This window comes from Lichenostomus cassidix, chromosome 17, assembly GCF_008360975.1.
Source record: "Lichenostomus cassidix isolate B80296 chromosome 17, HeHo_3.0, whole genome shotgun sequence".
In the NCBI taxonomy this organism is placed as follows: Eukaryota; Metazoa; Chordata; class Aves; order Passeriformes; family Meliphagidae; genus Lichenostomus; species Lichenostomus cassidix.
Genome location: NC_139497.1, coordinates 6,221,493 through 6,244,461, shown reverse-complemented (window position 1 = coordinate 6,244,461; position 22,969 = coordinate 6,221,493). Strand labels below are relative to the sequence as shown.

The 22,969-nt window shown below is 41.9% G+C and overlaps 1 protein-coding gene across 2 annotated transcripts in view; it reads right to left on the bottom strand.

The window, feature by feature from the left end:
* Window positions 1-741: 741 nt before the first annotated feature.
* Window positions 742-22,969, bottom strand: part of CDK5RAP2 (CDK5 regulatory subunit associated protein 2) — a 68,333-nt gene continuing 46,105 nt past the window's right edge. The window contains exons 26-39 of one of the 2 annotated variants that reach the window (XM_085077202.1): window positions 22,239-22,471; window positions 20,065-20,113; window positions 19,154-19,338; window positions 17,892-18,017; window positions 13,172-13,288; window positions 12,708-12,897; window positions 12,379-12,500; window positions 10,812-11,045; window positions 9,727-9,833; window positions 9,411-9,644; window positions 7,058-7,204; window positions 5,195-5,333; window positions 2,205-2,251; window positions 742-1,391 (exon numbers count right to left, since the gene is read on the bottom strand). In XM_085077202.1, the coding sequence (XP_084933328.1) occupies window positions 1,332-1,391; window positions 2,205-2,251; window positions 5,195-5,333; window positions 7,058-7,204; window positions 9,411-9,644; window positions 9,727-9,833; window positions 10,812-11,045; window positions 12,379-12,500; window positions 12,708-12,897; window positions 13,172-13,288; window positions 17,892-18,017; window positions 19,154-19,338; window positions 20,065-20,113; window positions 22,239-22,471 (1,990 nt within the window). In that variant the 3' untranslated portion in view covers window positions 742-1,331. Of the gene's footprint in view, window positions 1,392-2,204; window positions 2,252-5,194; window positions 5,334-7,057; window positions 7,205-9,410; window positions 9,656-9,726; window positions 9,834-10,796; window positions 11,046-12,378; window positions 12,501-12,707; window positions 12,898-13,171; window positions 13,289-17,891; window positions 18,018-19,153; window positions 19,339-20,064; window positions 20,114-22,238; window positions 22,472-22,969 lie in introns of both variants that reach the window. The other variant, XM_085077201.1, reaches the window with a different exon arrangement.

Here is a 22,969-nt window from a genome sequence, read left to right as displayed (position 1 = left end):
ATCTCCTATGAGGAAAGGCCAGGAAGGCTCCAGGGTGACCTCACTGTCACCCTGAGAACCTTTGAGAACCTGAAGGGAGCTACAGGAAAGATGGAGAGAGACTGGAGTGACAGGACAAGGAGGAATGGCTTTAAACTCAGAGGGAGGAGGTTTACGTGGGATATTTGGATTTTTTTTTTTTTCCCTCTGAGGGCAGTGAGGCCCTGGCACAGGGTGCCCAGAGAAGCTGTGGCTGCCCCTGGATCCCTGGAGTGTTCAAGGCCAGGCTGGACAGGGCTTGGAGCAGCCTGGGATGATGGGATGGGATGAGTTTGGTTTAAGGTCACCTGCAGCGCCAGTGCAGTGGGATTTCCAGCTCTCCCCACAGCCCCACCTCAGTGCAAAACTCCAATTTTTGTGGAAGCCCCAAAAGGGCACAATCCAAGGACCAACATAACCCCAATCCTGTGTGAAGATCTCCCAGCCCTGGTCCTTGGATGCCAAAAGCCAAATTTTCTTGTACAACAGGGACATCATCAGCTTGAGGAGGACAGAACATCACGTTGTGTATGAAATCAGTTCAATAAAGCCATGCTTGCACCACCAACTCTGCTTTTGTAACCAAAAATCACTTCAAATGATGGTCTTGTTAGTGTTAAACTGAACTATTTTCCCAGTTCACTTTGTGTCACTCAGGAAACAAATGATCTGATGTAGCTGCTTTGGTCAGTCTGAGGTTTTAAACAAAATAACACAAACACATTTGTGAATATTTTTCATTTTAATTGTCTGATTCTAAGTAACATTTTCAGACACAGCATCAATCTAAGTACCTAACACAGAGCCCAGCATCAGGCAGCTTCCAGAAGAACCTTCCAGAAGATGGTTAAAATGCTTTAAAATATTGAACATTTTTCACATTGCTACAAAACAATGACAACTGGCAGTATTTTTTTTTTAACCTACATTCTTTTAGCAGGAGAGAAACAGTGGAAGGTGGATCACATTCTTGATTCTTTCAGGACCTGTTTGACTACAACAACAAATAGTTTTATAACATGACAGGTACAAATATAAAATTTCTAATGTGCCAACTTTAAAAAAATCTGGATTTTTTCAATTCCTGCAGTACCTTGCTTCTGTAATAAATATTAAAAACCATCTTTACATTACAGAAAATGTTAAATAAGTTATTTACCAAAAGGTGTCTTTTTTTGTCCTTTTTTTTTTTTTGGTCAAAGGCTGATTCCATTAAAAGAGCTGAACAAACATTTTTTACATCAATAAATAGTAAGGCAGCACGAAGCAAACAACACTCACAGGACCAGTCTCTGTTAGCAGAACTTTCTCCTTCAGAGAATCCTCTTTTTGCTGGTGTAGGAAGGTGATTTTTGATTCTCAGCTGGTGGAACCTGGTTTGAAAAGCAGTAATTATTAATACTGCACAGTCCTTCAATGCCCACAGTTTGTCCTACTGCACCAGGATCTGCAAATAGGATCTTCAAATAAAAGTGCCAAGGCTCCTGTAAGCAGGAAGGTTGTTTTATGTCATCACTGTGCAGCTCAGGTAGGGCTGAGAACACACAGCAGCTGCAGAGGGAAGTGTTGGTGCTGAGGGGGATGAGGGAGAAAGGATGCATGGAAAAGGTTAGAGGGAAATTTCAGGAGGGGCTGGGAATTATTATTAGTTATTCTGAGTGGAGGATGGGATTTAGGAGTCGAGGAAGGCATTGCATCCTTCTGGAGTAAAGTGTGAACTTTCTGGGAGCAATCAAATCTGAGCAGTGATCACCTCAGCACTCCCAGGGACTGAACACTGCCCCAGCACACAGTTGGCTCCCAAAGCTTCCCCTCTGGGGCTAAGGTTAAAAAATAAAAGCACACCAGTGACTAACACAGGCTTTAGCTGAGGGTGTCTGAGCAGCAGGCAGGCTGTGATCCCCTGGAAATGAACTGCTGCAAGATGATGACAGACATGAATATTAATCTAGGGAAAGCATCAGGAAGGAGAGGGTTTAGCTGTTTATGTGGTCAGTCATAAAACTCTTAATTCAGCCATCAAACCCAGCAGGCTATTTATCACACTAAACTGCTGTCACCCAGACCTGATTAGGTAGCAAAGCTAAAGCAAATCAGACTAATTCTGCAAAATCCTCCTGACACAGCACCGTGTGGTTCTGACTGGCATAGACAAGGAATTCAATACAAGCAAAAATTTTACTTACTTCCAGGTTTCCTCTAGCCTTCTTCAAAACATCATGAGTTAAAACCACTGGAAAGGAAGAGGAGATTAAAAAGAATAACCCAAGTGTTTTGACATTCCTGTATTTCTCTTATGAGCAAATATGAAATAATGTCTGAGCAGGAGGATTCCCTCAGGACTGCAGATGTGGCACCTCTGGAATGGCATGTCCTGCTCCTGGCCTGTGTTCCACAATCTGCTTTTCAAACCTAAACATCCTGGAAGTGTTTTTAAAGCTTTTCTGCCACGTGCAACAGGCAAAGCTCAGCACTGCATGTACCACCTTGGCTATGCACAGCCCTCAGTGCTGCTTCCCTCCCCCCAAGCCATCCAGGAGGATTTTCTGTTCATTTTAAGGGGAGAAGGTGCATGGTCTAACTCCAGCTTGATCCTGTATCTTGCTTGGGCTGGGGAGGGCAGATAGGAGAGGAGGAAGAGGACAGATGGCCAAAGAAGTCAGCCAGATCCCCCAGCAATCTGAGCACAAAGCAACCTCTCTGTGCTGTGGGGGAATCAAAAACCTCAAGAGTTGCAGGTTTTCTCCATTCATCCAGCCCAGTCTGCCTGTGTGGGGCCAGCAGGAGAGCTGTGAATGGAGGAGGGGGTGTTCCCAAACAAAAGTGGTATTTAGAAATGTCAGGTTCAATATGTGAGTCTCTAATCTCTGTCAGCTCCCTGACTGCTGAAATGCACCACTCACCAGCACCAATTTGATATTCCGGGCTCAAAAATAAACAATTTAGCCATAATAAAGATTTTTCATTACGACAATAAGAAGCCAACAACTCCAAGGGAAGAGCTGTCACGAGATAATTACACCCCTGGCAGATTACTGCAATTTGGCACTGCATTGTTCCACGTTCAGAGGTTCAGATGAGGTTTATAAGCAATGAGGTCTTTTGCCAGAGAAAGCACACAGAAGACTCTGAGCCACAAGAATGTTCCAATCTCTGCCTCTAAATATATTTAGGAGTGTTCAGCTAAATAACAGAGAGAAGCTGAATATCCTCAGTGGAGCAGGCAGGTAGCAGGATGTGTGCAGAATGAAGGCAGGCAAGGTCACCCACTGCAGTGCTTTTCCCTTCCTGCTAGCAAAAGGAGAAGGGAAGAAATCTCCAAACCCAGTGAAAGCATCCTGATAAAATCCAGCAGCTTCAGGTGATCCCCAGTTTTGCTGTATGCTTGCTCAGGAATTTGTGTAGAGATGCAAATTAGAAACATTCCTGAAATTGCTCTTTTCAGGCAAAGGCAACTCGACATCCATAATTCCCATAATCAATGCAACTTAGAGGAAATCATCTCCAGGTCTTTTTGTGTGGCAGAGTGCTCTCTGCTCATAAGAGCTCTGCTAGTAAATTCATTTCACCTGGCAAACTAGATTTTTCTAAATCAAAAATATTAAATTCAGCCCATGAAGAGAATTTGGAAGCTGTGCCACTGCTGGCACAGCTGCTGCTCTCCAGGCAGAGATTTGCATTACAGAGATTTCAGAAAATGCAGGTTTCAGTTTCTCAGCATTCAGAGGAGGCTGAATGCCCTGGAAAGAGTGAGCAGATTTAGGGGAGCAGGCACTGCTTGGTTTTGGGAAGTGTGGGTGGCTCAGGGATAACATTTTGGCTCTAAGGACAAAAGCTCTGTTGATTTATACCCTGACAGCTCTGAAATTACCCAGTGTGTCTGAGATTACACTGGAACTGGACAAACTAGACCAGTGGATCTACCCCAGGGATATTATTTGGAAAGACAGAATAGCTTTGATTTTTACATGACAACCCCAAACTGAGCTATTTGGCTTAAAAACGTGAACAAAGCATAATTTATGATTTAATACATGTTAATTTGTACACATTTCATATAGTAATTCTGAAAGAAGTGACCAAACACCAGCTTATAAATGCTGGAAACAACAAAAATCTCCAGGCAGAAAATATATGGGCCTTAGATATAAAAATTACAGGCCATGGAGCAAAATAACACTTATCACTCTACACTGCATTTAAATTACTTGAGCAACATATAATATTATGGATATTTTTATAACTTTGTATGGTGTGGAAAATTTTCCAGTCTAGATTAATTACTGATAACACAAGTGCCACTCCAGCACAGACTAATGAGCCATTCAGTCCCACCACTTCAGAGAAGGTAAGAATGGATATTTTGAATTTTATTTTTTTTAAAGAGAAGAATTAACTGCTCCTCTTACAATACACATATTGCTGCAGCATGAAAGTAGAGAGATCCATTCAGATCTCTCCTGCTGAGTGATTAAAGCAGCAGAGATGGATCTCTTCAAACACACACCTGGCTTAACATAGACACAGTATTGCCCACAGCCCATTTGTTCTCATGTTTCCAGATCATTTTCTAGACATGGGCTGCTAAGGGTAAAATTTAATTTCACAGCATGCTCTAGTTTTTCTTTAAAAAAATTACTCATAGCAAGCCTTTGTTTCCCTTATTCTGAGCCTTGTGCTCCTGCACTTCCCAGTCTGGTGCAGAGCACTGGCAGAGCTCCTCACAGGGCACCTCAGAAAATGTAAAAGCCTAACTCCACTTTTATTAGGACTGAGGGAAAAATCACAATTTTGACAAAGACAATGTCAAAAACTCTGACTGAAAAGGGCTGTGGCAACAGTAACTTTGCCTCTGTCCAGAACTGTTGTAAGAGAGAAAAAATAGTGTCCAAAATGGAATAACCCAAGTAGGAATTAGTGGCAGCTGCATGAACTGATAAAATATCAGTGTTTTGTGTAGAACCAGGAGTATTCCCATGATATTCCTTGATATTCCCTGCAGCCTTTTGTACTTTGGGCAACTTCTTTCCACTGGAATGAGGCTCCATCAGACCAGGACAGCCTGAGCCTCACAAGCTGTTTGTCACAGCTGGGAGCACACAAGGGAACACCAATTTTAAAGGTAGCCACTGCCTACAAAACCAAAATCAGAATCATCATTAAAGCACAAACTCACACTGGTCAATGATGACTTTCTCCATGTTTTCCTTCAGCTGGTTTGTGGAGTGCAGGCATTTCACAGTGCTGTGCAACTTCTTCTCTTGCTCAGACAGTTTCTTACGTAACCGAAATATTTCTGCTTTCATGCCTTCCTCCTAAATTGAGAGAAAAAATATGATATTAAACTATTAGCTAAATGTACTTTCCACATTGGGAATTACTCATTGTTTCTGCACAAGTACCCTCAAGCTTCCTTGGAGTACCAACAACTTAAAGGGGTGAATGACCACCAAGTCCTGTCCTTCCACATTGACATCCCCCGTGATGGGAGATTTATGACACAACTACAATTCTTAACTGGAGTTTAATTCAAGTATTTTTTCTATTAGACTGAGTAAAGTCTATTAGACTGGAGCCCATTTTTGTTTCTAAACTAGAGAAGACAAGGCCAGTGCCATGGGATCAGTGTCCTGCCTGCCTAGCTCAGATTTCCAGCTTTCTCCTTGTGTTCTGGTCATGGTTGATGCTGCCTTTACCAAAGCCCTAAGAGGCACTGGGACAGTTTAATTGCAAAGTTATTTAACAGCATCATTATTAATGCTCACTTTTCACTAGCAGTTCCAACCAAGTTCTGGTCAGTGACTTGTGAAACAGGACTGAGCAGCCCTGGCACACCTGCCAGTGTCACTGATTTGGGTCTTTGTGCAGACCTCAGCTTGGACACTTTTGCCTTGTTGTGCCACTTGTTAAGTACTAAATCTTCTGCAATTTGCCCCCAGAATTCATCTCTGCAGAACTGATTACTCACAGCTCCTGTGGGGCTGCTGAGAAGGCACTGAAAGCTCAGAATCATTTAGAATCAAACTTCAAGAGAGAGAGACATTCTTTCATATTCTGCATTTAAGACATCAGAAGCAATCTAATGTCCTTAAGATCTGGGGATGTTGGATAAGAAACTCTAGAAAAGATTCCATTAGGCTCTAATTAGGAGCATCCTGGGAACTCAGCTCCCCACACACACTGAGATCAGACTTTCAGAAGTGACTGATCCAAATCAAGGCTCAGAGCAGTGACAGGAAAGCAGGAGATGCATTCCCTGAGAGTGTGAGATATGTTCAGTCACTGCAATCCAGGCCAGCATGGAGCTGTCTGCATGGATTACACACATGAGGGTAAAAATGGAACTACACACTCTTGTCAAGACATCCCAAATCTGAAGCTGAAACATCACTGAATGTATCAGACAGCAAACTTCACTCCTACTGCTTTTGTGACTTTATCTATTCGAAGATGCTAAAAAATATCACCAAAAATATTATGAAATTATATATAAAATGTTTGTTTTCCTAAAGTTTGAGGGTTTTTTTCAGGAATATCCTGCTTCCTTTAATGAACACATACAAAAACCTCCGTGAAAACACTTAAGATTTATTTTAAAGCCAGAGTTTGAAACAGTTTCATTGCTGAGTGTTGGTATTCCGACAGCAGAGATAATTCATTCCTCATTTAGTTTACTCTCATTCATTTGCATAGTGCAATCCTTTTTAGTTAAAGTGTTATAAAACTTGTCTTGGGGTTTTGTCACACTTTCACAAAAGCCTCCTCTTTTACACCTTTGGCATCAACAACGTAAAAGAAAATGTAGCTGAGATTACATCAAAGCTGCTGATGTTTCTTTTCTTACCAATACACACATAATCAAACTGCATATGGTTCAAATAACAGGGAGCCCAAATCTTTCCTTGTTGAGGTGCATGTCCAAAGAGTGGAGTCATGATTTTCCAAAGATCTGTAAGTTGTGCACCCTCCTTGAGACATTCCCAGAGTCCAAAAAACCACCCCAAAGCCCAACCAAAGCCCAGCTGAAGCCCAGCAGTACCTGAGTGCCCTGAGCAGTACCATGAGCAGCTTTCAGGGGAAGAGAAACTCTCCAGAGCAGCTTCAGGGAACGTGCAGCCTCCTCTAAAATCTGCTGTACTGTGTGGGTGTTGGTGGAAAAGCCATGCAGGGATGCCTGGTCTGGTACCTGTATCACAGGATTAGAGATATTTTATATTTTATACTCCAACCATTATGAAAATGTAATCTTAATTAATGGGTTTAATCCAGCTGGTGTGATTTCATATTGAAGATAATGTACACAGCCATTGTGTGCCATAAAAACTAATTTGTTAGTTAACAAAGGCTGCTGAATTATGTATTATCTGAGAATTTCAGGGAGGGAGGGGATTTATCCTAATCAATAACCATGATTAACAATAGATTATATTTACTAGATTCGCTATGCCACATGGTAACAGTTGGCAACTCTCTTCTTTCTTCATTTGCATTTCGTGTCATGTTATTTGAAAGTCAATGATTACAGACATCAATTTAAGCAATATAGATGTTTCTTCCTTAGCAGACCCTTTAAACTGTTCCATTTAATGCTAAAATAACTATCAGGACACACATAAAATGTTTTCCTCTGCTGACAGATGAGAAAACCAAATTGAGGGAATTGCATAAATGCGAAATAAAGGAGAGAAAGAATGTGAGGGGAGCAAATGAATTACCAAAGCAATGGTGCACCAGAAGGGGGAAGGGTAATGAAAGAAAAGCATTTGCAGTTCCTGCCCCATGCAGGATACAATTTGAATATTTATTTAGCATTGTTATCTAAGCAGAATCCTCCTGTCACATAAAATATCCCATTTGCTAAGTAGTCTGAAACTTCAGTGATGTAAAGCTTGATAGGAAACGGCAAATTGTGAAACTTACTGCTTTTATCTTTACACCAACAAAACAAGTTAAAAACTTAGAGAGATTACTTTTTCAGTCATTATCAGTATGTTAACTAGGTCATTGGGAAATATATGATACTTCAGAGAGTCTTAAGTGTCATTCAGGCATCATTTGACTGTGTGAGCACACATGTGATAGCACAAAAAGAATTTCAGAATTGTTGCAGACTGCACCTTCAACAGCTTCACTAATTATAACTGCAAAAATAAGTAGCACAAATTTATCCCTGCAGTGAAGACCTTCTGTTTTCTGAAGAGCAGCAAGCAAGGTTTTTACAACATTTATATTATCATAAAATCATAAGGGTGAAAAGGACCTTCATTAGACACTTAGTTTCCTTTCCCTCTCCAAGGCAGGAAAGTATTACATGGAATTTTTCAAACACTGGCATCATCTGTTCTTAAAATTGCCTCCAGTCAGTGTCTCTGAGCACCCTCCATGCCAGTGGTTCATTATTTTTACCACTGCCTGTTATTTTCCATGCCTGAGCCAAGCCCTTCCTGTTGGGGTTTAGGTTTCTTAGTTCCTTATTAGGTGCCACAGATTGTAACTTCCCTTTAATTGAAGCTTGTAGGCAAATTTGTCTTTTCAAACCAGCCCAAATATGCCATCATTAATGTGTCCAAAAATTAATATTACATAAGAGAAAATGAGCAGAAGTAAACACTAACTAGTTCTCCTTATTCTACACAAAAAGGACTGACATTATTCAAGATAAAATAAATGTTTTATTGGTTTAAGCACCTGTAAGACTGCAGCAAGAGCACCATGACTTGCTAACACTATCAGAGAATGAGGAAAAGATGACACACTGTGTCCTAGAAGACACTATTTGATCATTAATGAGATATTCAAGTTTCTGGACTAGCTTGTGATATTGCTAAAATGTTCAACTAATACCAGGAAGTCGAAAAATATTAAAAATCTTCCCTGATATATGAATGTAATATGAAACAAGCCTCATTAGCATACATCAATCTTTACTGTAGTTATAACCTGGTGATACTAAAAGGCTGAATTTGACTAAGTGAAGAACTTTATCAGCTCTGTATCTCATTTCTTTTAATTGTCTCATATTTCCTGGGTTTATCTCAAGCCTTCATTACATGAAAATCTCAATTATTTTTATCCTTAGGTTATATACCCTCAGTTCAAGCCCTCTCTAAAGCATTCTAGATTTTCACTCAGGGTTTTCCGCTGCTGCTTTTGTTTGGCTTTTTTTATCATTTCCAGTGCAACAAACACAAATTTCCATAGCAAAAGCAAGCAGGTTTAGCTCATTTCAGGTTGAAAGTGAAGGAATTAACTAACTCAGAACCACACTGAGAGCATCTAGATGATAACCATGAGGTGTCTTAAGTTATTCCTTCAGTTCTTCCCTTTGCAATATTTCGCGCCTCTGCATAAAACCCACCAAGGTTTTATGCATCGAGGATTTCAGTGCTCACCTTCACTCCAGGCTCCTGCAGCTTGGTCCCAGCGAGCTCCCTGAGAGAAAGCTCCATGCCTGCCAGCACCTGCTGCCCCTCTGAGATCTGCTTCCTCAGGGCATCATAGTCCTCGATGAGCCCCAGGACGTGCCGGCCGTTCCTGTCTGCCCACATCCGATGGCCGGGCACCAGCCGAGGGGTGCACGTCCTGCTGGAGCCTGAGCTGCTGCACAGGGAGGCCCTGTCCACCTCCTCCTGAGCACCTGGGACAGAAAATTGGGTCATTTTTTCATCCTCACACAGAGAATTTATTTACACATGACTTGTGTTATACAGCAGGTCTGGGTGTGCCTGGTTTCCCCAATGACATGCAGCATCCATTCTGCTGCTTCTGCAGCTCACACATGTTCCTGCTGGCAGCAGGGCAGCTGTAGAGATTTTCTACATATAAAAAGGGAGAAGGAAAGCTGTATTATTAGATATTTACATGCATTAATAAAAACCCTCCCAGCTCTCCTGTTCCTTTTGTTGCTGATGCTACACGTGGACTCGGGAAGCAGAGAAAACCAGCTAATGTTTAGTACCATGCCATGGATCTTCCAGTATTTACCTGCTTTTATACTTTAAAATCTATCCCAACTTCTAGGTGTCTCCCAAAATCAAGCCATAGTTAAAAAATCTAAAATACATCCTGATAAACATATTTTAATTAACAAATGTAAGCTTTAACTAATGCCACAAGAAGTATGACACCAGAATGAAGACTGTCTCTACATTCCTCCTCTTCAGACCTTCCAAATTCCCTAAACACCTATGAGGAAAGCACATCTGAAAAATTCAGCTGTTGACATTCCAAGGAGTCTTTCTGGTCCATGTGGCTTTATCTGAAAGCTGTTACTGTGCAGGGCACTTTAAGCAGGAAGGAAGAAGATTTTCATGCCCTCTGCACCCCATGTACATCAATATTGGAACAATAACCTAACCCCGGGTGTAAACATTACACTTTCCTTCATTTGCTAGAACAGCCTCACTTAACAGTGATTGAAATAAAGGTAAAATATTCCTCAAGGGCAAAGAGGGGACAACTGATTTATCCAGAGCCCATTTAGTGCACTTATTGATCATTCTTGAGTAATACACACTCACCCTTAGCAAACACTGTAGAGCTCAGCAGTGAAAAAAGAACCCCCCAGGTAAGCAAAATTGATGGCTATTTATTGCAGGTATCCTCCCATCCCAGAGACCCTGCAATCTTTCCTTGGATGCAAAGGCAGTGTGCACTTCACACCCCAGCTCTAACAGCAGAGGGATTTGAGGATTTGCTGCTGTTTTAGGCTGTAAGAGCATCTTTAAAGAACAAGGCCCAGCTTCTCCAGTACCCCAGGGGCACCCAGAGCACAGTACCATCCACTCCTGCACGGTGCTGAGAGCCTGCCTTCAAGAGACAGTTGATATTCACAGCTGACACTGCTCCCACTTCCTCTCTCTTCCCTTTGGAAAGCTGCTCCTCTAATTTTTCATGCAAAGACTTGTTGGTGTCGATGCTCCTCTCCAGCTGCACTCGCAGGCTCTGGATTTCAGTCAACAGTTCATGTAAATCGAGTGGATTATTCTGATCTTTCTGGAATTCTTCCGAGGCATCACATCTGGGATCTGAGACAATTTCAAAAGAAACACTCAAACATCTTTAACAATTAAAATAATATTAGCTGCTAGGATGCTCAGAAAATAAGTTATAGCCAGTGTTATCCTCAATATTAAGAATTAACTACAAACAGCATTAAGATAGTGGTTTGACAAAAAAGCATGTCTTAATTGCTTCTACCCTTGAAAGATTTAAAGAGCTGAAAATTGTTTTTTATTTTGTCCATAAAAGCTACTATGTCTCATGCCAAAAGCTAAAAAGCGTGATAAAAAGAGAATGAAGAGGATTTACAAAATGAAGTGGAGTAATGCACAGTCTGGGGAAAGGAAAAGGAATGGTGAACGTTGGAGTGCAGAGGAGGGATGGAGTAGAACTGGGAGTTTAATTTTATTCACTGAAGAAAAAAAGAAAACAGTGATCACCTGGCAACCAGAGAAACAAATCTGAACCTGAGAAAAGCAAGGGCTGTGTTTGCCTTCTCACAGAAAATATCAGTACACAAACAATTCCATATATTCTTCCCTGCTGAAATCCAACTGCTCAGGCTGTTCTCCAGACAGTGGGAAGTGGCTCAGCAGCATGAGGAGGGTGTTGCTACTCCCTAACAACAACAGGAGCTCTGCAAGGAGAATCCCTTCCACCACTGAGCCAACTCTGCCTTAAAGCCTTGTGCCAACAGGGCTCTTCTGCTGCAGCCAAGCAGGAAATCCAGGGGCAGCAGGGAGGAAAAAAAAAATCAACTTTCTAAGAACTTCCAGTGGGAAATTTGCTGGATGTGGTGATGGATATGCAGCAATGAACAGCATTGCACTCTTTCACCTCAGCACACCAAGGGGTAGGAAGAATTCAGGTGAGCTCCATCCTCCTCTCACCTTTACTGACAGCAAAGTGGACAGGAAATTATTAAACACCTCATTGAGAAAGCAGTGCCAGCACTTCTGCCAGCCCCAGGGAGAAGCCTCTCCCCTCACCTTCAGCCAAGAGAAAGCACAAGCTACCTGAGTAAGCAGCACCTGGGAGGATGCAGCAGCAGGGTTTTAGATGACAAGTAAATATCTAAGATCCCCAGGAAACTTACCCAGCCTGAGCCTCTAAGTCTCCAATTCTGGCTTTTAGCTTAGCTAAAAAGATAAAAGAAACTTGGGGGTGTCTAGTCAACATCTGACACATCTCAGACTTGCAGTTACCCCATGCAAAAAGCAGCACTGGAGCAGCAGGGAGTTACAGCTCTCTTTGCAGAGCAGAAGTCAGGCAGTGACCCAGCCCTAGTGGCCTTTGACAGGAGCATTCAGAGGGAGGAGGTGTAGGGCCAAGGGTGCAGAGCCAGCTGGGTATTTGTACCTGTGCCCTTCCTTCTGGCTTCCTCCAGCTTCTCATAAACCTTGATCTCAGTGCGCAGCGACTGCAGCAGCTTCTCGTTCTCGGAGATCTGATGTTGCTTTACATTAATTTCTGTCTGCAACCTGTTACGTCCCAATAAACAGCTGAGTTAAATTCTGATTTCTTTTCAAAATCTGAAATCCATTCCTCTTCCCCTCCATAACTCTTCCCTTGCCTTTTGAATATATCCATGGCCCTCATTAATGTTAATGGCTATGGCTGAACACGTGCCTGTCACACTGACAATCTCCTCCTCTAAATGGCTGTTTAAATGGGGACAGAATCAATACCTGTTTAATTCATTACGACTGCTGTAAATTTGACATGTCAGGTATCTGATTTCATCTTCCTTTTGGCCAATTTGTTTTTGCAACTTTTCGTTTTCTTTCTTGATGCATTCATGATCCTCATGAAGATGCTCAATGATTGCATTCTTCTTAGAAAGAGATTCTCTTAACTTTTCGTTTTCCTTTTGTTTATCTGAAACAAGAAGAAACATGAGGTATCTGCAATGCCCACAACCCACTAAAGCTCTGATTTTTAACCAAACCAGCTTTTTCAGAGACTACCAGAAAATAACAGCTGCTATTCTATTACTGTTAATCCCAGCTTGAATGCTTATGGTTGAGCATGGAATTTCAGGGGTGGGAAGAATGGTTAAGTTAATTTAATGAGTGGACTGTGAATATTTTATTGTTTTCTGAGCTGGGATGAGTTGCAGGCTATTCCTGTAAAGAACAGTTTGCATTTTTACCTCTAGATCCTTTTGCTAGCATTGCATTCAGAACTTGATTTTGCTTCCTCAGGAAATGTATTTCAGAAGTCAGGGAATTATGCTGCTCTGAGCCATGGATAAAAATGTTTGCAGAACCTATAAATATATACATAAAAGATGATTTATGAGTCATCTCTAGGTCATTAAAGATTAAACTTTCCAGACAAGAACAATTTAAAAAATTGCAGAAAAACAGGTTATGAAAGCTATTTCTCCCCTATATATTTTGAAGGTTATCACTACAGGCTAAAAGGCAGCTCAGGTTAATGCCAAGTAATCCAAAACCCTGTGCAGCACAAGTACCTCTCATTGCTGGGCACCCATTACTAAAATTGCAGAATTATCCCTGGCAGTCTTTACCTATCAGCTAAAACCCCAACAAGACAAAATGCAGGAGTATTTTGTGACATTGCCATGATTTGAAAAGAAAATTGTAGGAGGGTTTACAATGTATTTTAGTCTTTCTCTGCTCACAGCCCATTGTATTTAGTGAGAGAACAACAAGATTCCACCAGCTAATCCACAGGGGTTAATGCAGGGAGTACTGTAAACAGTCTGGGGATAGATTTGGTACCACACAGGCAAGAGCAGAAGGCTGGAGTCACTGCCTTTGCCTCTGATGACAACCTGAGAGCCCATTTATGATCACAGGGATGAAGATTTATCCCTCTTAAATCCGTGCTTCTAAAATTTAGCTAACTGAGCCAGTCTTGATCCGCCATCAACAGCCATGGGGAGGAAGAGGCCCTGCAGAGCTCAGCTCACCCTGTGTCTCCTCTCCTCACACCTCTGAGGATGAGATTCCCTGCACTCCAAGAGCTGAAATTCCCTCCAGTGCCTCCTCGAGAAGCTCTGGGCAACTGGCACGGATTAAATGTCTGCCTGTGACAAACACAAGGGTGATGAATGCTGCTCTGAGGAGCTTCCTGCTCTAGTCAAGTGAATCTAAGTGTTAAATCCTGTACCCAGCCAGACAAATCCCAGCCCAGGAAATCCTCAATGCGCTGCACTCGTGCTGCTCATCCCCCAGTGATGTGCACTGGTACAGCACAGCCTGCACATCCCACTCTCAAGGTGCTGCCTCTGAAATGCAAGTCAAGTAATTGTTATTGCCCTTTGTAACCTTCTCATAGTCAGTAAAACACTTCAGGACCCACCGGAATTAAACGTATTTTTCAGTTGATTGGTTATCCCAGTATCTCCCCCACTTTAAAGCCTGAGATAAGTACATGAGTGTCAACTATTTGGCTAATAGAGAAATAACCAGCTGGCAAAAAAATTAGCTGAATGTATGAGGAGGATGCCTTTCAGCTCTGGCAGTTCAATTCAATTTGATGTGCTGCACTTCCTCTGAGTAATCTCATTTTATTGTAATCCCAATTGAAGCTTTTACCCACTACCTAACTGGGATGTAGTGTGCCATGATACGAACCTCTTGTCACTGCTGAAAGACTCAAAGGCTCTGGAAGCCTGGCACTAATGGCATTTTACTATCTATATGTTAAAGAGTTGAGGCAGCTATGTGAACTCAAAAGGCTTTTTCCTTTCAGACTGCAACAAAGCAATCCAAGTTGAAGTGGCAAGGCTCGATGGTCTCATCTTGATTCTAATTTAATTTATTGCCCATCACCCAGCTTTATCCCATTTGAAAAGTTGTGCTATCGCAGTTCTACTGAAAGGCTTTAGAATATAACTATTAGTTATCTTACATAATAAGGGATAATGTGGAGCCAGTGCTAATAGGGCCACAATCCTGCAATTTGACCCACTATTCAGACTACTACTTCTGTGCAGAGCCCTGCTGACATCAATTACTCTCTCCACAGAGGCAAAGGTCCACCTAACCAGAGGAAAGTGGAGCATCAGGGCCCACAATTGCAATACACTTGAGTTTTCATTCTGTTTTGTGCTGAAAAAGTGAGTGCTAAGGAAGAGTACCTTGAAGGTTTCAAAGGAAACAATGGCTGAAAGAAAGGCACTATTGAAAATCACAGCAAAGAGGAAGGAAATATTCACTCCCAGGTAAAGCAAAATAAAGGCATTCAAAAGCTGAAGAGAAGTCTGAGCAGAAACATCAGCTGCTTATGGGTTAAAACAAAACCCCTTTTAATGTTAACTGCTGTTAATAACATTTGAAACCTAAGACACTCAAAATTAAACCTTTGATTTTATTTTGAAGCCTACCATTTGAAATGATTGAAGCAATTATTTTAGTTCTACTTGCACTGCAAGCCTCAGCTCTACAGGAATGATGTAGTCATTACCAGCACTTGAGTCATTTATAGGATACTGGAAGCCCAGAGGCATTTAAATACTTAAAGAATCTAAATATTAAAAATAACACAGCAAAAACAGTGGGCAGATGTGTGTATATACATCCATACAATATTTATCAGACAAGAACAAATCTGTGCAATAACTTCTGTTGAACAAACAATTCAACATCATGAATTTAGCAGGCTGCCACCAACAATTAACTATGTTACAACTTGGCCTTGCGTTTTAAAGCAAAACAAACTAAGGACGTTCAGTTAAATGCAAAAATTTGAATTCAAGTCACAGAATGGTTTGGGTTGGAAGGGACTTTAAGGTTCAGTTAGCTCCAACCCCCTGCCATGACAGGGACACCTTCCACCATCCCAGGCTGCTCCAAGCCCTGTCCAGCCTGGCCTTGGGCACTGCCAGGGAGCCAGGGACAGCCACAGCTTCTCTGGGCACCTCACCCTCCCAGGGAAGGATTTCTCCCCAACATCCACTCTTCACCTGCCCTCCTTCAGCTGAAGACCATTCCCACAAGCCCTTGTGAATCCCCTCAGCTCACTTAGGAACTCCCTTTTACACTGAAAGTCAAAGAAAGCTCCTCTATCAGGAAAAAGGAGCACCATCAGCAGAAGAGCATGTGCACATCTGATAGCATGAAAGAGATCTTTGACACAGAGAGAAACAAGAACTGAAAGAACACAGTGTCAAACAGAAGCTGTTCTAACAGGTAGTTGCTTTTTTTCCTTTACTTTTCCAAATTTCTCCTCCACGCATTGGTAGATGTGCTAAGGCAACAAGAAGACAGATGGAAGGCATAAGACAGTTTATAAAGAAAATATACTTTCACTGCATTAATGGATGCCCTTGCCAGAATCTTTATGAAGCTGTAAAAGAGTTGGAAGTGTTTCAGTGTGGTTATTTCACGAGCACAGAATGCCTTTCCAGCAGAGTAAATACTTCATGAATGAAATGGATGCTTTTTATCCACCTTTCCATCACTGTAAATTATCCCTGAAAGCAAACTGCCATGTGCAGGTTGCCTCCATTTATACAACAACAGAAATGGATCATGGGGATGATGTAAAACATAATGAATCTAATGTCAATACCAGTGAAACTGAGGAAAAGGAAAGTATGTCTGTATTTATTACCTGCTTCTAGGCTGAGTAATATTGCATATTAATCAATTGTCCTGTGGGGGAAAAGGTGGGAAAGAGAGTGAAGCAAAGGGTAGGAAAATACAGGGATGGGATGGGATGGGATGGGATGGGATGGGATGGGATGGGATGGGATGGGATGGGATGGGATGGGATGGGATGGGATGGCTTCAAAAGGTGCTCCAAAAGCATCCTTAGTTGAAAGCTGGCTACTGGTGAAAAGTTCTAAACACACCTCAAAGACTGATTTCAGAGATGCTGAACACCAGCAAAAGAGAGCAGTGACTCCAAATCTGCAGAACTGTCTGTAGTGGTTTTCATCCTCTGCTTTATCAGAGTTTGGAATGAAAATCAACTCTAAGTTAACATTCCCATCAGTTGCTGTTGGGTATTTCTCCTTATAACCTCACAAAGACATTTTGTCTGGGACACATTTATTCCAGAAATCAATCCCAAAGGCAGGTTGGACACCATGGCCTCAGCTCTGCCTCACAGGTATTTTGTCCCTGGCTTTAAAGGAGTCACAGAATTCCAGAGAAGGAACCTCCAGCAGCCCTGTTAGCAGTGCTGCTGTGCTGACCAGCCCAGGGATAAGCAGGGCATGTGCAGGGAAGCTAATCCCACCCAATTCCTGCTTTGGATCAACAGCAGCACCATTTAGAGCAAAGCACCTCCTCCTCTAGTCATACTGGGCCCTACTGAAATTATGTTGATAAAATAGATTTCCTCTCCTGCAACTGCACCTGCTTGGACATGGCAGAGAATTCAAAAAGGGTGACATCCTAAAATACAACAACATTGCAATAATGATGATACCCCAAAGGCACAAGAAAAAAAAAAATAGGACAAAACCCCAGGCTGTTTGCTGGTAAGAGAACTAGAAGGGTCTTTCAATAATTAGAAATTTCAATATTCAACCCCAGCACCATCAAATGCCATACAACTGCTCTCTGAACACTGTGCAGCAAGTGCAGCTTTGAGGCTCTGTGGTTCACAGTATCCCATGAAAGATTTGTGCTCAGCACTGGGTACACTTCCAGCAATGCACTCGAGGAAAAGGCACATCAGATCTGCACTTATGCCACTCCACAGCCCTGTGGGAAAGCTGGTTCTGCTGGCAGAGCTCAAGATGCAGCAGGACTCAGAGAAAGGCACATCACTCCCCAACTGGAAGGGGTGAGGTAATTCAAGAAAGCACACAAAACCTTTCCAGTGGCGTTTGATCCCTCAGGCTCACAGCAGGCAAGATGGATTCAGTTTCTCATTAAATGAATTCTTACCTTGATCTAGTTCCTTGTCTGTTACTTGTCTCTCAAGCTGCTTCCTCAGTCTCTCATTAGTTTTTATGGAGTATTCTAAGCGTTGTCTCAGGATTCTAATTTCTTGCAGATGCTCCATTAATAACTCTAAATAAAGCAAGAGACCACTTCTTATTTAGAGCAGATGATTGTATTCTTTTACACTCTGTACTGCTGTCAAATCTAATGGGTGTTAATCCTAAAAGATGACACAGAGCTGTTAAAAATGGCAGCTATTTAATATCTGGCTCCACAACACTCTTTTCCTGTACAGTGCTCAAACCAAGCATTCAGTGGCAACTCCTTACATTCTAACTGAAACAATGGTCCAGAGTCTTAAGGCTCTTCAAATTTCTCCTTCCTACAAAAGTGGAATAGATAACAATTTTATCTCCTTAAACATTCCCTGTACTGAGGAATGAATCCAAAGCTCTGCAATGCAGCTCCACATTCCAGCTCCACACACCACCAGCACTCATTTTTCCTTACAACAATAGGAAGCTCCCAGAGTAACTCAGAGAGAAATTTGACTTTGACTTACACAGCGCACTCCACAATAAATAAATCTGTTGTATCAAGTTTCATTACTGTACCTTTTCCTTCTTGCTTTGCCATTCTACAATTTTTCTTCCATTGGCTGCAAGTTTCATCTCTACTCAGGAGCTGATCTGTTCTACCTGTCACTGTGTGATGTGTCAGTTTATCCATGTCACACACTCCTGGTTTACTCTGCAATATTTCTCCCTGAACAGGATGTGCCAGCTCAGCTATTAAATTTTCATTGCTGCCGATAAAGTACTGCAAGCATCACTTGTGTTTAGTGGAACTATCCAGGTCAAACATGACACCACTTATTAATTATGCAGCACTTAACAATTCTCAAGGAAACACAACACCGGCTTCTATAAAATTGGAAAAATCTCTCCTTTTCCACATAATAATCTCTTGACAATTGTCTATTTTCCCCTTCTAACTTGTCTATTTAAAGAGTGTCTGGAGCACTGTAAAAGCTGGGAGCCTAAAACAACAAGGAACAAACTATCACACTTAATATTGCCTCAAACAGGGGCAGTTCAGATCACTGCCATCTCTGTGTGCCTTACCACTGAAATTGCAATGATTATGCAAGGAGTTGGAAAGCTGAGGCAGACAAACATTCTTCATTATTTCTTAATTAGTTCCCCTGTGTGTTATTTATCAGCTTTTCCCAATATCCAGTGAATCTTCAGTGGGAAAAAACTTACCTGGAGGAAACTTGCTTGGCAGCAGTGGCTGTGTGCTGTGCTGGCCTTGCAGGTCACGTCTGTGCTCAGGTGAGCCAAGAGGAGATTTCTCTGACAAATCAAAGTCAGACAAGCTATGAAGAGCAGATGGCACAGGAGATTCCTCCTGCAGATGCTGGTACAAGGTGGCATTCTTCTCATTGTCCCTTTTGTGCCAAACAAAATGGTTTGAATAGGAAAGTTATTTTATGACTTTGGAAAGCACAAGCAGAGGGTGCCCAATTCACACCAATTTACAGGTAAATTTCTGTGACAGAGCATGGCAAACCACTACACACCAGAGGCTGTATCAAGACTGGAATTCTGAGCCCACTGAAGTCAGCAGGAATAATCAATCGACCTCCACCCTACTTTGTATTTTCCAGTCACCTTTGTGTTCAGGGGCAGCTGAGGATTTCTGTAGCACTGAAGAGTCCCAGGCTGGCATAAAACCAACACATGCAGCACAACACCACCTGCTCTCTTCACCTTCAGCATCAGGCTGCTCTGAGAATGACCTTCAGCAGAGTTGCACTTCAGTGACCCTGAGGCAACCCCAGGGGTATGGGGACACACAGGGAGGGACTGTCCCCCTGGCAGCTGCACCAGGATCATAGCGACCATGCACCACAGTGGATTGTGGACATGCTGTGCTTGTTCATGAAAAGAACAATCCTGGTAGCACAGTGTTTCTCTTTCAGTATCTCAGCTGCTTGGTGAGAATTGGGGAAAAAAGCCTTAGTCTGCTTTGCTTCCAGTGGGTCTTTTATTAATGAAATGGATATTAATAAGCAAAGGCCTGCCAAGCAGCAAAACATGCTAAAAAACATGGAGTATCCTTATCAACTTAAGAAACAACCATATTTCTGCTAAACATTCAGTTGCACTCTTACCTTTGAGCTAATTCATAAAGTATGGTGACTTCTGTACCTATTGATTCTCCTGCAAAGCAGAAAGAGCTGATTACAAGCACATACTGAGAATTACAATTTTTTCCCCTCTATCTTACTCTGCTTAAATACAGAATGGTAAATTAGTGAGAAATTAGAGAAGTCAACAGATACTAACACACTGTGTATTAGTGTCGAATGCTGTACAGGAGCAGAACTATTTATAGCCCAGCAACAAAGCAATAGCTTGCTTTGGAACTCACAAAAAATTATTAGGGACCACAGGTGCCAGATTTTACAGCCTTGGTGTTTTAATTAGCATACAAATTTGAAATAATTGTGCTATATGGCAAAAGGATTAAGGGCACATGTTGTTAGCTCTTCAATAACATTTATATAAAAACAATTCCGTTGCACTTGGATTTTTTTTGTGCTTGTTTTGGAATCAGGCTAAGCAGTCATCCTTAATGAAAGGACACACACAGGATTTTGCCTGCAACATTCTCTGTAGAACTGTGTGTGAGCACAGGCACAATGCAGTGCAAGAGACCTGGACTCAGACACCAATTTGAATAGGGAAATAAAGAGTTTCCTGGTGTCACCTTGGCTCCCCATATTTTAAAATTTTTGTGCAATTAAGCAAAAGTGGCAGGGAAGAGTTGCACAGCAGAAATTTCAGGGGAATGAACTGAAGGTCAGGATGGAAATGCAGAGACAGACGGCTGTTTATGCTTCTTCTTTACAGTCAATTCTTAGTACACTGGATGTTCTTTACAGCCCCACAAACATCATTTTACTTTAATGTGTGATTCAGTGCAACACCATTGTGTTAGATATATTGAATTGTCTGGGTTGTCAGTGACTTTTCATAGTATATAGGATACCATCTGTTGGTTTAAAGGCATTTAATGTTTATTCACTCCAGTCTTCTCATTTGCAATGCAAGGAATCTCTGTAGCCACCGAAATCGTTGAATACACTCAATCTTTTATTACCCTGCTATGACACAAGGCTGTAATACCTTTTTCTCATATACAGCTGCTTTATGTGAGCAATCAAAACTGCAACATCCTGCCACGATCTGTAATGAAAGGCAGAGCCCAGATCATGCTATGGCTGGGTCCCAAATGGGGCTGAACAAAGGCAGCTCCAGAGGCAGTTCCAGGAGGATGTGGAGGTCAGGGCTCTGTTTCAGGCACGTCAAGTGTTTTGCTGGAGATGTTATTCCTGCAGCTGACCCCTGTGAAGGATTGCTGGTTGTTTGGCTCAGCAAGAGCAACACTTGTGATGCCAGGAAAAGGTCTTTCTTGCTGAGTTACTCACAACAGCCTCCCTTTTCCATCGCTTTCCTGCTAACTTTCTTCAATCTACACACTGAAGGCAGTATGAAGTTATACTCTTCCTTTGAGTGACAAATGTCAATTGTGATGCTCATTTTCCAAAATATGATAGCATTTTAGCTCCTTTACCAAAGTCAGTGTATATTTCTTCACCAGCCACACCAGAAGCAGCATGATGCAGGTCCCTTCAGAAAACTGTAGAATAATTTAGGTTGGAAAAGACCTCTTGAATCATTGAGTCCAAGTGTTACCCCACAGCTGCCAAGCCCAGCTCTAGCTCATGTCCCAAAGTGTCCTCAACAGAGTCAGCTGGGCTGTTTCCTGAAACAGGAAACCCTGAAGCTACTTGTAACAAAAGTTTTATGTAACTACTGTTTTGGACAGTTAAAATAGGCTTGTGTTGAGGTAACTCCAAATAGCAAGTGTCAATAAAGAGCGCAGCTACAAAAGTAAAATCCAATCAAGGAGCAATGGCGATAAATTAAAACACAAGAAGTTCCACCTCAGCACAGGAAGAATTTCTTTATATTGAGGGTGGGACAGGTGCCCAGGAGGCTGTGGAGACATTCCACACCCACCTGGACACATTCCTGTGTCACCTGTCAAGGTGACCCTGCCTTGGCTGGGGGTTGGGCTGGATGATCTCCAGAGGTTCCTTCCAATTCTGTGATCTTGCTGGAGCACAAAAGCTTTACCTTCCACGACAGTCCTCCCAACAAACCATCTCAAAGCAACCAGCAGCAAGTAAAGCTTCCCTTTCACCAAGGAGCAAACAAAACCCTTCCCATTTCAAAGCATGAATCTCTCTGACAACAAGCACAAAACATTGCTGCTCACCATAGAGGAACTTCATCTCCAGCTTCTCAAACAGCAGCACACTTTGGTTCAGCTGCTCCCGGAAGCTTTCAGCAATGTAATAATCCACATCACTGGCCTGCAGCAGCTCCTCAAAGGCTTTCACCAGGCTGCTGAGGTGCTCCTGGTAGGTGACACAGCCACAGCGGATCTCCTTGATTTGCTGGCACTGGAAGGACAGCTCCCGAGCTTGGGAATGAACTAATGAATCATATCTGAGAAAATGAAATTAGCTGTAAAGAGATTTTCTGGCAATAAATGGTATTTAAATATTTAAAAAAAAAAAAAAAAAAAAAGGGAATTAGGCTTATATTCCTAAACTATAGTTTTATGTGGCTCGATTTGCTTTTTAAATGCTTTTAACAGCCTCAATGAGAGATGTATTGTCTCTGACTGCTGAGTTTGGTATTTATGGTTATTCTCCTTCACTTAACTGCTTCATTTATAAAATGGCCCAAAACTAATGGAATGACTTGATGGTCTACTTGGAAAGAACATGGGTGGCAGCAAGGGTGCCAAATTAAACTAAAAAGTGAATACATGTAAAGAATTTTTAAGAATACATATATTTTTCCTGACTGGTTTATGGTGGTCTTTTGTTTGGAGTGGGTTTTTGATGCTTTGTGGGGATTTTTGTTAACTCCATATGGAAACAGAGAGCTGTCTCTTCTCTGAAACTTTATGTATTTCCTGCCAAAGCCACAATATTGGAG